General features: G+C 44.8%; 3 protein-coding genes across 3 annotated transcripts in view; 1 reads left to right on the forward strand and 2 right to left on the reverse strand.

Moving 5' to 3' along the window:
• Positions 1-692: 692 nt before the first annotated feature.
• Positions 693-16840, forward strand: part of LOC308284758 (histone H1-like) — a gene marked incomplete at both ends in the record, with an annotated part of 38033 nt that continues 21885 nt past the window's right edge. The window contains one exon of the mRNA XM_080725488.1: positions 693-1205. Coding sequence (XP_080581614.1) covers positions 693-1205 — 513 coding nt within the window. The remainder of the gene's footprint in view (positions 1206-16840) is intronic.
• Positions 5186-5560, reverse strand: LOC308284762 (histone H2B-like; the record flags this gene model as incomplete). The annotated part of the gene is made up of 1 exon (XM_080725492.1): positions 5186-5560. One exon carries the CDS (start codon positions 5558-5560, stop codon positions 5186-5188), a length of 375 nt encoding a protein of 124 aa, XP_080581618.1.
• On the reverse strand, positions 6878-7189 carry LOC308284764 (histone H4; the record flags this gene model as incomplete). The annotated part of the gene is made up of 1 exon (XM_080725494.1): positions 6878-7189. One exon carries the CDS (start codon positions 7187-7189, stop codon positions 6878-6880), a length of 312 nt encoding a protein of 103 aa, XP_080581620.1.

A 16840-nucleotide genomic window follows, 5' to 3' on the forward strand; every position in this document is an offset into this window, starting at 1 on the left:
ACAAATACATCAAGGAAAACGATATCTAAAGAACTGAAAAGAAACACAAACTTACTATAATGCATCATATCAAACTCCTAGCCGTGGGTCCCATAGTGTGGCTTGAGGCAAATGTTTGCTCTGTGGAGCTGCCTGAGCCTATATGGGCTCACCACAGGTGAGCAGCCTGGTACCAATCACTTGGGCCACACCCACTGATAAGTGAAACATGATCATCCAAGTACGAGGGTTTTTTACAAGTATAGTGCATGGTATTGCGTCGCCAGGTATGTCTGCTAAGAGTATTGTTAGTATTGTTGTTAATTTAACGTAGTTTAAAATGTTTTAGAAGCAAAATGACAGAGGAAACACTGTGCTCTGACTGTGCAAGGGTGATGTTTTGAGCGTATCACTTAAAAACGAGATTGCTTTTTTCATCGCAGTTACATTGATAACAAAAAGGCACATGTGTGCTAACTGGTCAGCTCTTTGTTTCATTTCATAACATGCACCGCAGTTTGTTATAACTTGTTTTAATCGAGGAGAAAACACAAGTGGCACATTAAGCCACCTAGACAAGAGGAGCTGTGTGTATGTTGTCTCTATATGGTTCTCATGTGGTGTTTAAGTCCAGCCCCTTCAGAGCGTTCAGCACCAGTCTGACAGACCTTACTTTATAGAAGGAAAAGGACGAACTACTATCCGAGACAACTATGGCAGAAGTAGCACCAGCACCCGCCCCAGCCCCGGCCAAGGCCGCTAAGAAGAAGGCGGCTCCCCGACCAAAGAAGACCGGCCCCAGTGTCGCTGAGCTGGTCGTCAAGGCCGTGTCCGCCTCCAAGGAGCGGAGCGGTGTGTCTCTGGCTGCGGTCAAGAAAGCTCTAGCTGCCGGCGGCTACGATGTGGACAAGAACAAGGCCCGCGTTAAGATCGCCGTCAAGAGCCTGGTCGCTAAAGGCACCCTGGTCCAGCTCAAAGGCACCGGCGCGTCCGGCTCTTTCAAGATGAACAAGGAGGCGGTGAAGGCGAAGAAGCCTGCTGCAAAGAAGGCAGTTAAAGCAAAGAAGCCCGCTGCCGCCAAGAAACCCGCAGCGGCTAAGAAGCCCAAGAAGGCGGCAGCAAAGAAGCCCGCAGCCGCCAAGAAATCGCCCAAGAAAGCCAAGAAGCCCGCCGCCAAGAAAGTAGCAGCTAAAAGCCCGAAGAAGGCCGCCAAGAGCCCCAAGAAAGTGGCTAAGAAGCCCGCAGCAGCCAAGAACGCTCCAGCCAAGAAGGTTGCCAAACCCAAGGCCGCAAAGAAGGCAGCCCCCAAAAAGAAGTAAACCACCTATTCCATCTCTCTATACCCACAAAAGGCTCTTTTAAGAGCCAACCACTTCATTTTATAAGAGTATCCTCACTTGTATGCACCATGGTCATATGTGAGCACTGGAATAATAACCAGTCTCATTGTGTGTTAATGGTCTACCACTCACAAATAATTAGTGACAAGTCTACTACCATCGTCATGGTACAAAATCATATACATTATTATAAACAGTAACCCTGGTCCACCTCTACATCATTGATGGATTACACTATACCTTTATTTAGCTTAAATGTGACAATACAAACGTAGAGTAGAAAGAAATGCTATGAGCCAGAGGACCATGTATTCAGTAACACCAAATGTACACATTGAAAGGAATATGAATAGGGGAGAATAAATAAAAATAACAATTATGATATAGATTATGGAGGACTTGTCTAGCAAATATTAGGGGGTGGTGTGTGTGTGTGTGTGTGTGTGTGGGGGGGGGAGGGGGGGGGGGGGAGGAGGGGTATTTTGGGGGGATATGGCAACTTGCCTGGTTTAGACCCGCCCACTCTCTGAGTGGACTGCTTAGCGTAGAGGCAACGCCCACATAGGCTGCCTGTCCTCCCTTACGTCCTCAGAACACAGATAAAAAGGCATGGCTTAGGGCTCTGGAGTCATTCACTTCTGAATCTTCTTTATTCAAGCAAAAGAGGGAAAATGGCCAGGACCAAGCGGTAATAATGTAGTAATAATGTCTACTACGTTTGGCTCCCGGTTCGTCCATAACTGGGCTCGCTTAAAGTTTACGGGCGAGGCAGACCTCCCCACACGGGATTTTGTGTGATAAGAGCTTTTGTTTAAGAGCAAGCTACTCTTTTATCGCCTTGCCGAACCGGCGTGAGTTCGAGTTGTGTTTTTTTCAAGAGACGACGCTGCGTCGCTTTCTTGAACAGTACGCTTCTGAGGTCGAGGAGGAGAAATGGAAGTATTGGTCCATAGAATCTTCTGTTAGCATCAGTGTGGTGAACGTGGTGGTTAAGTTTTGGACCGGACGGGTCTCAGACCACGACGTGGAGCTATACTTGAAGCGCTACTGCAACCTCCTAGAGAAACCGTACAAGCCGGTGGATTCCTTCGGGATATGGTATGGAGTGCGAAAGTACAAGGTGGAGATCAAGCTCGACACCAACGGCAAACGGATGTGCTTGCCCAGCTCCATTTCACTGGGTCCGTACAATGGGCGCATTTTCTACCCAGGCCAGGAGACCAGGTGCTTCATATGTAACAGCACGGCGCATCAGGTCCGAGAGTGCAAACAGGTCAAATGCTGGAAGTGTGCGACCTTAGGACACAAGGCGAAGGACTGCCAGAGCAGCGCGGTATGCAGCCTGTGTGGAGAGCTCGGGCACTCGTATTTCCAGTGCCCTAAGTCTTACAGCAACAAGGCTAAAGAACAGCGTAAAGAACAAGCAGCGGAACAGCAGAGACGTGTCGTTGAGCTACTGAGGAGCAGCAGACAGCAGGTGCCGCCCTCTTACTATAACTCTATGGTGCCGCCATCGGATGACGTCAGCACCCCACAGTCGGCTGACAGTGGGCAGCAGAGCCGTTCGCAGCTGGAACCCAGCGCTACAACATCAACTCCGATTGAGGAGCGTGGTGAAGCTGGGATGACAGCGGGGACGGGGAGGAAGGAGCCTGACCCTGGCAACTACAGGCCAATCGCAATCCTGAGTTCCCTCTCTAAACTGGTGCCTGGGAGAGGTCGCACTCAGCTGGAACCCGGCGCTACAACACCGACTCCGAGTGGGGAGCGCGGTGAAGCCGGGACGACAGCTGAGACGAAGGGGAACCAGCAGCTGGTGCCAGGCATAGGGAGAGGCCGTGGGAGAAGTACCTTCTCAGCAGTCAACATGAGAGCGGCCGCAGCGCGCTCCGGAGGGGCGGTCGTTCAGATGGTGAGACAGCAGCAGCAGTCGCCGCCGCCTTTTTGTCCAGAGGCAGCCGCCGCAGAGGAGACGGAGGAGGCGGTCAGACAGATGGAGAATGCGGTGAAAAACATCCTGCCTCCCTGGTCCGACTCGTCTGGCGTTGAGGAGGAGAAGGGAGCAGAGGATGAGAAACAACGTGATGAGGAGAAGGGCGAGGAGTCAGATTACGACTCAGCAAGCGAGGAGCGGAGCGACAACAGCTCAAGCAGCAGCTTTGTTTCGGGCGGAGGAGAGGGGCTCCTCCCCGCTGCTGCTGATGGGGCTCGAGGAGAAGGAGCTGAGCATGTGAGTGTTTACGGTCAGAAGCGACAGACGTCGCCCCTGGTCAATGTTGATAAAAAGCACAGGCAGCGATGAAATCGTTGTTAGCACTAACACTGTGCCATCATGTCTACGCTCTCTGTAGTTACTTGTAACTTGAGAGGGATTAAGTCTTCCGAGAATAGAAAGGTGAAGATGAACATTCTACACAGCACAACGTATGACATTATATGTGCGCAAGAATTAAGGCTGACAACTCAAGATGATATTGCTAATGTAACCGCTATGTGGAGAAAAGGTACTTGTGTTATATCTATAGGTTTTGATAAGGCCGATGGTATAGCTGTATTTTTTAAAAGTAAGGTCGAAATTATAAAGAAAAGAGAAATCATTCCAGGGAGAATCTTATTGAAAAAAAAAAAAAAAGTAAGACAGGCGGAAAGGCCAGGGCGAAGGCTAAGACCCGCTCATCCCGTGCCGGGCTCCAGTTCCCCGTGGGTCGTGTCCACAGGCTGCTGCGTAAAGGCAACTATGCCCAGAGAGTCGGTGCCGGCGCCCCGGTCTATCTGGCGGCTGTCCTCGAGTACCTGACCGCTGAGATCCTGGAGTTGGCTGGAAACGCTGCCCGTGACAACAAGAAGACTCGTATCATCCCCCGTCACCTCCAACTGGCCGTCCGCAACGACGAGGAGCTCAACAAACTCCTGGGCGGAGTGACCATCGCTCAGGGCGGTGTGCTGCCCAACATCCAGGCTGTCCTGCTCCCCAAGAAGACCGAGAAAGCCGCCAAGAAGTAAAACAAACCCCACAAAGGCTCTTTTAAGAGCCACCCACCGTATCAACAAAGAGTCAATTCTAATGCTAATGTAGGGAAAATCTATTTAAATCATGCTAGTATCTAATGTAAATTCCAGCATAAAAGCAATCTGGACTTACACGGTAGGCAACGATAGCGATTGTGCACATCCCCTTTACAGGGCTGGCTACGTGGGTCATTTCCAGCAGACTTCAAATACAATGGAGTATGGCATATATATTTCTACTTTAGGGACAAAATGAAACATGACTCCATGACATGTAGTATTGTAACCGTGATATGGATCTCCCTGGCTCTGAAATAAAGATTGAATTGACAAATATGGTGCACAACAGGAGGAATAACTATTTGTTCATGTAAAGTAAGGAACAAAACCATCCACTTCACAACACATTGATCTCATAAAGGACATTTAGGAACCTACATTTTCACAAGCTTCTCTAAAGTCCCAGTTCATACGCATTACATGGACCCGATACACAAAATTATGAATTAAAAATAACCCCTGTATTCTACAATATGTGGCCATTTATTCATATCCATCAAATCGTCCACTGTGTGGAATGCACGTTAGTTACATATCTAGTTTGATCTTAACATGTTTAAGCACTATCATTAGTGTTTTTATCATGTAGTTCATTATTTAATTTACTAGGATGACAGCTTTAGGTCACTCCTAGAGTGTCTGATGTAACAGTAAGGAGGAAAGAAGAAAAATGTGCAAGGAAGGCCCCGTGGTAAGGTTTCATCAAGTGCTCTTGCTAGTATTCGAATAAACTCTCTCTTGAAAATATGTGTGGTCCTTAAAAGGACCGTTTTGTTTTGAATAGCAGACGATTCAGTCTACTTGGAGCTGGTGTACTTGGTGACAGCCTTGGTGCCCTCAGACACGGCGTGCTTGGCCAGCTCACCGGGGAGCAGCAGGCGGACAGCGGTCTGGATCTCCCTGGATGAGATGGTGCGGCGTTTGTTGTAGTGACCCAGACGAGAGGCTTCAACAGCGATGCGCTCAAATATGTCGTTGACAAAGGAGTTCATGATGCCCATGGCCTTGGAAGAGATGCCGGTGTCAGGGTGGACCTGCTTCAGGACCTTGTACACGTAGATGGCGTAGCTCTCCTTCCTGGACTTTCTGCGCTTCTTGCCGCCCTTGGCGGCGGTCTTGCTGACGGCTTTCTTGGAGCCCTTCTTGGGCGCTGGCTTGGAAACTTTGGGCATTTTGACTGTGTTCTGTCAGAGGCTTGTAGTGACCAATGTGATGAGAAAGCGCTGTCGCACCATTATTTATACACAGCCAATGCCAATGTGGTTGTGTGACTCCCAGCAGATGATTGGCTGATCCTCCTACAAAGAGGGCGGTGTCTTTATTTCTGTATTATTTCTCCCGCTCGTGCGCTCTATTGTCCCTGTAATATTTTGAGCGGCTAAACATGTACTTAGGGTAAATGTATATTTTAATGTCCATAAAGGTCCCCAAATGGAAACAAGCCATAGTGCTTTCTTGACTAACAAAAGGTATAGAGACTATAGACTATATCAATCTGTCTATTCATTGAGACAATGACATTATTCCCAATATTAATAAGTTAATTAAGTATTATAATGTGTAAATAAAAACAAAATAGAGAACCGGGTGCACTGGCAGCAGTCAATTCAATTCAATTTCAATTCAAAGGGCTTTATTGGCATGAGAAAACATACGTTTACATTGCCAAAGCAGAAGTGTACACAATACAATACAATGAGAACAAAATATGTACAGGTGAAAACAGTTTTCATGCATCACGGTAACGTGCAGGCAGAGCTGGGTTGGGTTTGGGTTCCATTTCCAGCAGTGTCTCTCTCTCTCTCTCTCTCTGTGTGTGTGTGTGTGTGTGTGTGTGTGTGTGTGTGTGTGTGTGTGTGTGTGTGTGTGTGTGTGTGTGTGTGTGTGTGTTACTTTATTTTTCTCCATTCCTAGCCCGTTTATTTATTAATTCAAGACAATGAAAGCAGAATTGATTTAGTTCCATCACTCCAGTTAACTTCAGTTGGGACAATGTAATGTAGACTCTGTATTCTGAGTATTTCAAAGTAAGATAATGAACTCAGTGTGTTTTCCCGCCTCTACATGTTTATAGACTAATAATGGCAGTCACAAGCGCTTGTTTAAACCCAGTTGTACTATGGTTCATCGCAGAGCGTGATATAGGCCCTATACTGTTTCACGTTAATATTTAAATCACAACTTACTCCACAAGTAAAGACAGGTTACGTCTTAGATCAAGGATTGTTTGCGAGGCTCCAAGCCCCATGCTGCTTAAAATGGGTTTATGAAGCAAAGCGAGGTTTAATTTGGAAATAAGACGTCTCTGCCTGGTCGTGCGTGTCGAATTACAACTGTATCTCTAGCAGCACAGCATATTCATGTTATGGATTATTAACTGATCATATTGTATTTATATAGAGGCTGTATATTGGGAATAAACTTGTTACATAACGTGTGGGTGGCTCTTAAAAGAGCCTTTGGGTTGTTGGTAGATCAAGTCAGCATTATTAGCCTCCGAAGCCGTACAGAGTGCGTCCCTGTCTCTTCAGAGCATAGACAACATCCATGGCGGTCACGGTCTTTCTCTTGGCGTGCTCGGTGTAGGTGACGGCATCACGGATCACGTTCTCCAGGAAGACCTTGAGGACACCGCGGGTCTCCTCGTAGATCAGACCGGAGATACGCTTCACACCGCCACGGCGAGCCAGACGGCGGATAGCGGGCTTGGTGATTCCCTGGATGTTATCACGGAGAACCTTGCGATGACGCTTGGCGCCCCCTTTTCCCAGTCCCTTTCCGCCTTTTCCACGCCCACTCATTTTCTAGCTTCAGTTCAGTTGAAGATTCAGAAGTGAATGATTCCAGAGCTCTGAGCAATGCCGTTTTATCTGTGTTCTGAGGACGTAAGGGAGGACAGGCAGACTGCCACATGCCCCCTCCCCCACCACACACGCACCTCCCCCTTGTTCATGTTGGTCACATCACCCCCTAGTTTATAGTAATACCGGTATTGCTAGTCAAGTCCTCTATATCATAATAATTGTTAATGTTTTAAACGTATCGCCCCATTCATATTCTTGTCAATGTACATTTGGTTTTAGTTTTAATCCCAGGTCAACAGCTCCAAGACCTCCAAAACGCTTACTTTTATATAAAAGGTTTCTTTTGGTCACCTCCCTGGTGGTTCCCCAAATAAAGTTGACCAATAATTTATTTAACTTTTTAAGTGTCTGGTCCTTGGGAGGAAAAATGGTTGCGAGGAATAATAGTTTTGATACAATACATGATTTTATAATTATAATCTTCGTTTTATAGCGACATGATTTATTTTCCCATTTATCTAATTCTTCTTTTATAATTGTTTCCTTGTCATCCCAGTTTTTCCCATAACTATCACTGCTGCTGAACTTGATACCCAGTACTGTCATTGTTTCACTGTCTTTTATATTTACTGTTGGCCGGGCCTCCCTCCTCCCGAACCAGACACCCTCCGTTTTATCTGGATTCAGCTTAGAACCGGAGACCTCTTCATAAAGTGACAGGTGCTCTTTTATCACGTCTAGCTCATACAGATTTTTTATTATAATGGTCACGTCGTGGGCGACATTTCTTCGAGCTTATACTCTAGAAATAAACCTAGAAAATGAGCGGGCGAGGAAAAACCGGCGTTATAATGTAGTAACAATGTCTACTACTACGTTTGCGTCCCGTTTTGTCCATAACTGGGCTCGTTTAAAGTATACGGGCGAGGCAGACCTCCCCACACGGGAGTTTGTTGGCAAAGAGCTGTTGTTTAAAAACAAACTCGTGTGTGCTAATGATATATATTCGTTCATTGCGCTGCCTAACAGGCGTGAGTTCGAACTCTGTTTCTATCAGGAAACGACTCTACGTCGCTTTTTGGAGCAGTATGCCTTTGATGTGGAGGAAGTGAAATGGAAGGACTGGTCTATAGAGTCCTCGGTGAGCATCAACATCGTGAACGTTGTGGTTAAGTTCTGGACCGGTCGGGTCTCTGATCATGATGTAGAGCTGTACCTCAAACGTTATTGCAACATTTTGGAAAAGCCTTACAAGCCAGTCGACGCCTTTGGGATCTGGTACGGAGTACGCAAGTTTAAAGTGGAAATCAAGCGCGACTCCAACGGCCAGCGGGTGTCTTTACCCAGCTCCATCTCCCTGGGCCCTTACAACGGCCGTGTGTTCTACCCGGGCCAGGAGACCAGGTGCTTCGTGTGTGGCAGTGCGGCGCATCAGGTCCGGGAGTGCAAGGAGGTGAAGTGCTGGAAGTGTTCGGGCTTGGGACACAAGGCGAAGGACTGCCAGAACAGCGCGGAATGCAGCCTGTGTGGAGAGATCGGGCACTCATACTTCCAGTGCCCCAAGTCCTACAGCAACAAGGCAAAGGACCATCGCAAGGAACAAGCAGCAAGACAGCAGAGACGTGTCGTTGAGCTACTAAGGAGCAGCAGACAGTCACAGCAGGTGCCGCCCTCTTACTATAACTCAATGGTGACGTCAGCACCCCACAGTCGGCTGACAGTGGGCAACAGAGCCGTCCGCAGCTGGAACCCAGCGCTTCAACATCAACTCCGACTGAGGAGCGCGGTGAAGCTGGGTTGACAGCGGGGACGGGGAGGAAGGAGCCTGACACTGGCAACTACAGGCCGATCGCAATCCTGAGTTCCCTCTCTAAACTGGTGCCTGGGAGAGGCCGTACTCAGCTGGAACCCGGCGCTACAACACCAACTCCGAGTGGGGGGCACGGTGAAGCTGGGTTGACAGCTGAGACGAAGGGGAACCAGCAGCTGGTGCCAGGCAGAGGGAGAGGCCGTGGGAGAAGTTCCTTCTCAGCCGCCAACATGAGAGCAGCCGCAGCGAACTCCGGAGGGGCGATCGTGCAGATGGTGAGACAGCAGCAGCAGTCGCCGCCATCCTCGTGCCCAGAGGCAGCTGCCGCAGAGGAGACGGAGGAGGCTGTGAGACAGCTGGAGAATGCTGTAAAAAATATCCTGCCTCCCTGGTCCGATTCTTCCGGAGTGGAGGAGGAGAAGGGAGCTGAGGATGTTAAACAACGCGAGGAGGTGCAGGACGAGGAGTCGGACGCCTACGACTCCGCAAGCGAGGAGCCGAGCGAGCGGAGCAACAGCAGCTCGGGCAGCAGTTTTGATTCTGGCGGAGGAGAGGGGCTCCTCCCCGCTACAGCAGAGGTGATTCGAGGAGACGGAGCTCATGTGAGTGCTAACGGCCAGAAGCGACAGACGTCGCCGCTGGCAAACGCAGAGAAGAAGCATAGACATGCATGAAAGCAGGATTATCATCACTAACTTATCACTATGTCTACCATCTCATTTGTTACTTGTAACGTGAGAGGAATTCAATCTTTGGAGAACAGAAAGACTAAGATGAACATTCTCCACAACACCAGGTATGACATTATATGTGCGCAAGAATTAAGATTAACATCACAGGATGATATTGCTGATGTAGAGTCTACGTGGGAAAAAGGCACTTCGATAATTTCTATTGGTCTTGACAGAGCTGATGGAATAGGTATATTTTTTAATACTAAAGCTGAAATTATAAAGAAAAGAGAAATTATACCAGGTAGAATTCTTTTGGTTGACTGTTTTTATCTAAATATAAAAATGAGAATTATTAACGTGTATACTCCACCAGACTCCGCAACTAAAGTAAGAATGTTTAAACGGTTATATGAGTTGTTAACTGTTAGTTTCTTTACTATACTGTGTGGAGATTTTAATGCTTATACTGCGGAGAATGACAGAATATCTGCCTTACATGTTAATCCCTGTGGCCGAAATAGAGAAGGAATTGAACTGAAAAAAATGAGTGAATTCTGTGGAGTAAAAGATGTGTTTCGAATGTTGCATCCAACTGAGGTGGGATATACTCGGTTTGACAAAAATGTAAAAACAAGAATAGACCACTTTTTTATTAATTCAAACATTACGCCTCTAAATTATAAAACCCGTGTATTGGTCAATTCTGATCACCTCGCTGTAGTAGTGCTTTTAAGATTTGGTCAGACAGAAAAAAAGGGCTTTTGGAAACTAAATGTGAGCTGTTTAAAGAACAATGATGTACTTGCAGAATTAAAAAAGGAAATCGTAATTGCTAAAAGTTTAAATGTATTAACTGGATCTTATGTTGAACTATGGGAAATTATTAAGGAGCGATTAAGATATTTCTTTAAATACAAATCTAAAATTTTAAATAAGGAGCTAAATAAAAAATACGATATATTAATGGCCGAGTTTATTAACCTTAAAACCAAAGCAGATAAAACCGAGGCGGATAATGAGAAACTAGCTGAAACAGAAACTGAATTGGCAAAATTGAACGATGTCTCCCATTGCCTTCGCCTACAGGCAGGCATGGGTGATACAGAGTGTACCAGTAATGCACACAATCTGATACGTAGTAATAAAAATAATTTGGAAAATAAACATGTTGGTGCTATACTAAATGGCAACGGTCAAATTATAGAGGATGAGAAGACAAAACGGGAAACTATTAGAGAATTGTGTGAAAAGATGTATCAGAAACAACCCATATATGAATCAAGGCTGCATTCTTTTCTGGATTCCATTGCTTTAGGCGGGGTAGGCCTTAACTCGGCAGGGGGGGAAATTACTTCGAATGAAGTAAGAGAGGCTATCTCACATTTAATTAAGGGTAAGGCACCAGGCCCAGACGGCCTGGCTAATGAACTATATCTCTCGTGCACAGAAGATTTAGTTGATCTGCTAACCTGTGCATATAATGATGGGATCAGGTCAGGAAAAATGCACGCCTCCTTTTACCACGGTGTTATATCGCTGTTGTATAAAAAAGGCTCCTCCTTTGATCTTGATAACTGGAGACATATTACACTAATGAATGCGGATTATAAAATATTTGCCAAAATAGTAGTTAATAGGCTAACTAAGGATTTAGAAAAACTAATAGAAAAAGAACAGACCTGTGCCATTAAGGGAAGACTCATGTGGGATAACTTGGGGATTTTAAGAGATATCACTGGTTCAGATGTAAAGGATGAATTCTTCATTGTGAGTTTTGACCAAAAAAAAGCATTTGATTACATTTCTAGAGAGTATTTGTGGGAAGTTTTAAAAGTATATGGTTTTAAACAGGAATTCATTGACTTGATTAAGTTGCTGTATGCAGAGTCCATTGTCCAGGTGAATGTAAATGGTGTTTTAACGGAGGCATTTGAAATTAAGAGGGGAGTGAAGCAAGGGTGCCCCCTCTCGGCTGCTCTCTATATTCTAGCTATTAACCCGTTATTAAAAAAGATTAAAGAAGATAAAAGGCTCACAGGTGTAAAAACTAGTGGTGGTGAGCGGGTGGTTGTATTGGCATACGCCGATGATATAACCATTATTGTTAAAAATCAAAAAGAGCTCGATATTGTTAATAAACACATATCTCTGTATGAAGAGGTCTCAGGGTCAAAATTGAACCAAGATAAAACGGAGGTTGTCTGGTTCGGGAGGAGCGAGGCGAAGCCAAAACTCAAGATAAAAGATACAGATAAAATGACAGTCCTGGGCATAACATTTAGTAATCATGATTGTTATGGAAAAAACTGGGACGACAAGGAGAAAGAAATTAAAGAAGAGCTAGATAAATGGGAAAATAAATCATGTTGCTTTAAAACAAAAATTATAATTATAAAAACATTTATAGTGGCAAAACTTTTATTCTTGGCGACCATCTTTCCTCCTAAGGACCAGACACTTACAAAGATAAATAAAACGTTGGTAAACTTTATTTGGGGAACAACAAGAGAGGTTACGAAAAGAAGTATTTTGTATAAAAATAAGTATTTTGGAGGGCTTGGGGCAGTGGACCTGGGTCTAAAATTAAGGATCTCCTTTTGTAAAAACGTAGCGTCAGGCCTTACAAGAAGGTCCTTATGGATAGGAGAGGCACTGAGCTGGACTAAAAAAAAGGGTCGAGCAAGAAGCTCATTTCCCTATTTTAAAATTATGTTTGGAGATCTTTTATATAAGTCTGTACATTTGAATATCAATTGGACTGAAATGTCCAGCAAGAAAATATATGGCATTGTATGTGATGATTTGTATGGTGGCACTTTCCCCTATAAAGACCTAGATGACAGACAAAAGCAGTTGTGTATTAAAAACATTTGGAATAAAAACCTGTCCGAAAAAAAAAGGGACGTCATGTGGCTGGTGTCAGTAAGAAGGCTGGCGGTTAGAGCTGTAGTTAAATGGAGCTGCTTCGTAACTACTGTTAAATGTCCAGTTGAAGACTGTAATGAAGATGAAACGATAGAACACCTGCTTGTCGACTGTCAAAGGTCACAGTATATTTGGAAAGAAATGTCACGGATTGGTTTTAATGTGAAAGTTACTTATACAGGTTAAGGTTTTCTATACCCAGATACGCTCGTCTCTCATGTATAATTAGGCTGTTTATTTTTGGGAAATTATCGCATCTCGCCTTTTCCAAACGGAGTCTTGCAGGTTATTTTTGGATTAATACTAACCTGGAGAATCCACTCTGTAGTTGAAAAAGTCGGGATCTTCAAAGTCGGCGCTCGTAAACGCACAGCAGTAAAGACAGTGATGTCACTGAAAAGCGACAGGTTCTGTGTCTGCCGTTTCCCCTCTTCTCTGTTAACATTATGGGTAATCCATTCAAGTGGCAAATTAAACGTGACACAAATCATGTATTTAGCAAACAAGAAGATATGTTGTCAGGGTCAGGCCATACATCTGGAAACATATTTTTATTTAAATCAAGATAGTCTGCAGTTCGTGTATGATTATTTTAATATTAGGCTAACCACAGCTGAATTGCAATGACTTTCTATGGGCTGGCTTGCAGTGCACCGTTCTCCCTTACCCGAAGTGGGGTCGCTATCACAATAGGACGGCCATATTTGTAGGCGCCCGTGTGTCTCTATTCCACTTGACTGTCTTAAGATTGGTTGAACTTGGTATCCTTGGCATCATTTCAGGGTGTTCTGTATCTCTATCTACTATGCTGTATCTCATTAACGGAGTGGTCTTTCATTCTCATTTTACAATCCTTCCTATTTAGGTTTAGATATGAACCCATGTAATGTAATTGTCCAGGTGGCGGTAGTAGGCTGCAGCTCTCTCTCTGTGTGTGTGTGTGTGTGTGTGTGTGTGTGTGTATACCAGGGGTTTTCAAAGTGGGTGACGGGGCACCCTGGCGTGCCGCGACTAAAACTAACACTAAAACTAATAAAAACTAAACTAAAACTAAGCATTTCAAAAAATAAAAACGAAACGAAACTAGCAACCTCACTTTAAAAACGAATTAAAACTAAACTGTAATTGAAAACAAAACCTCAAAACTAATAAAAATAATAACTAATTCTGATAAAATAAAAACCTTCCTCCTCTGGCTCAATCCTTAGCAACAGGCATGATTTATTTTATGAAGTACATTTTATTAATTTCCTCTGTAGCCAACGTATGGAAGAAAAACGCAAAAACATTTTTGTGTGCCATACCGCGCACGAAAAGAAATTGTGCATTTCGGAGAGGAGCACATTCGAGAGAGCTCTCATAGAGCGCTGATTAGGCTCGCGACGGGCCTGTCCATAAGTCATGGCTGCCAGTTTCCACCTGATGTCGTGTGGGAGTTCTGACTGCTCCAGATCGTACTGAATAACTGCTAGCTTGCATAGCGTCTCAAGACTAGGACTCAAGTCTAGGATGTACAGGCCATCGTTGGGGCCATCGATGGGGCCATCCCTAATGCCCCGTGAGCCTTTATAATAATATCCTCCAAAGATGAAGACACGACTTCCCACCATGCAACAGCAACCCTCTGCCCTCCAAAACGAGTCATTCACTTTGGGCTTAACGTTCTTCCAGGAGAAGGTCTCTGAACTGAATTTCCACATATCTTTGCAGTTCCAACCACACATATCTTTGCAGTTCCAACCACCAATTATGTATAGCTCTCCATTGTAGGCAAAGGCTGAATGACCAAAGCGTTCTTCTGCAGGAAACTGTGCAAGAGGCGTGTCCATCCAGCTGTCGGTCTCCGTGTCAAACACTCTGGTGATGTTGATGCCTCCGTCTTCCTGGCAATCCCAGCCACAAGATACAAACATCTTTGTCCCGATGATGGTGGCAGAGTGACCTACTGTAGCAGGAGGTGGAGTGCCTCTGGTGTTAATGAAGGACCAGACCATCGTGGTGGTGTCCAGCTTGTAGATGTCATTAGTGATACGGAGGGTCTCTCCTCCATGGATATACATGACTTTCCCCAAGACACAGGCAGAGTGCTGATCTCTCCTCTCTGGAATGGTCCCAGAAACCCTAGTCATGATCCATTTGAGGGCGTCAACATCAAATGCATAAAGAATGTTGTTGTTATAATTAACGACAACATTATTATAATTAATATTCATACTCCAATATACCAATCCTTCCATCACTCCTCCCCAGATGTATGCAATATCTTCAATGAGTACAGCTGTGTGATAACGGCGACTACAGGGAACCTCAGGGGGTCGTTCTCCTGTTGTAGTCGTCACTGAGGGCAACGTCCTCCATCTCAGAGACACTGTGTTGAAGATGAACACTTTGATCTGATCTTCTCTTCTTGGTCTGCTAGGCATCAATTCGTAACCTCCAAAAAATGCGTACACTTTGTGTCCCACCGATACAGCAACATCATAGGCGATATTTGGGGGTGCTCGCAGCTTCACTGTGCAGTGCAACATTGGACAGAGCATCAGCAACAACAGTGGTTTAAATTATACTTCCACCACCTTGCTCTGTAAGACAGACTTATTGAACACAAGACCGTTTATATAGGAGGCCAGTCTATGATGTCAGTAATATGATGTCATTTAGTGTGCCGTCATAGAATGTCCATATTTGGTCAAAGTTGGAGCCCACTTATACCGCCTCCCAGTGTGAAATGTATGTTCCAAAAAGCAATGGAGTTCATGAGTATGTTCACCCAATAAAGACAACAAAACATTTCCATAGGTCTACCTATGAATGAATGAATGAATGAATGAAACTTAATTTGTATAGCACCCTTCATACAAAAATGCCCTGAGTGCTTCACACAACAAAATATATATATAAAAAAACAGCAATAATTACAATACAGAAAAACAAAATTAAATAAAACATTAACACAGAAGATAATAGCAATAACAATAGAATAGCAACAGGCAAAAACAGTTAGGCTAGGGTAAGATTATCTAAAAGCAATAGAACATAGATAAGTCTTAAGTTGAGACTTAAAGCTGTCCACCGAGGTAGACTGCCTTAGATGTAATGGGAGGCGGTTCCAGGCCGTCGGCCCATAGAAATATAACAAGGTGAGAACGCAGCACAAGAAGACACAAGAAGGCTAGCAAAATGGAATACAACCACCTAAGGACTACAAACCATTGAATGACCTCTAGACCTACTGCACATACAAACAGAGCTGCTACCTTTAAATGCATTTGAAATCTGAGGCTTTTTTGTATCCTATTTAATGTGATTTTGAGAAGAAAACAAAAAGTTCTGTTTGTCCCAAAGCTTCTACAAAAGATTGCTGATTTGTTTCAAGTTTATATACAGTTATATACAGTATATAGTTTGTTGCGAACGTCAGGTCGCATTTACTATCAAAACCTCCACCAGCTGTCCGTCCGTCAGTCACACTGGCTGTCCGTCCGTCGGTCACACGTGACACGTCACACTTTTGCCCTGTGCATATCTCCGCAACCGTTGCCCCGATCCATGCCAAATTTGGCACACACACTCCTTGCCTGCCAAACTACAACATCCACATCTCACATGGCCCTCTTCTAGCGCCACCATGAGGCTGATTCTTGCAAAAAAAAAATTGGACACTGCGCCTACATTCTTTTGCCCTAAAATCATGCAAATTGGTACAAAGTATGTCTACACTCATCTCTTCAACATGGATCTGTCCCATTTAGCGCCACCTTCAGGCCGATTTCTTATAACACTTTTCTGGACACTACACCTACAGATTTGGCCCTAAAATCACGCAAATCCCAACACAGTATGTCTACACTCATGTCATCAACATGGATCTGTCCCAAATAGCGCCCCCATCAGGCCGATTTTCTCACACACATTTTTGGACACTGCTCCTACAAATTTTGCCCTAAAATCACACAAATCGGTACACACTTGCTCTACACTCATGTCATCAACATGGATCTCTCCCATTTTGCCCCACCTTCAGACCGATATGTTACACATTTGTACCACCTACATAATAACATTTTTCTGCCGACATAAACGCAACCATGTCACAGCTAAACCCCACATTCTCTCAGCCAACCAAAACTATACATTGGCCACACAACTAGGAACCAGTCACCAATGCCAGTTACAGCCCTCTTTGTGTATACTGTACATGTGACCTGACGGTCGCTTATCTCCCGATTAGGGAGGGAG

Source organism: Nannobrachium achirus (assembly GCF_963921795.1).
Source record: "Nannobrachium achirus genome assembly, chromosome: 5".
In the NCBI taxonomy this organism is placed as follows: domain Eukaryota; kingdom Metazoa; phylum Chordata; class Actinopteri; order Myctophiformes; family Myctophidae; genus Nannobrachium; species Nannobrachium achirus.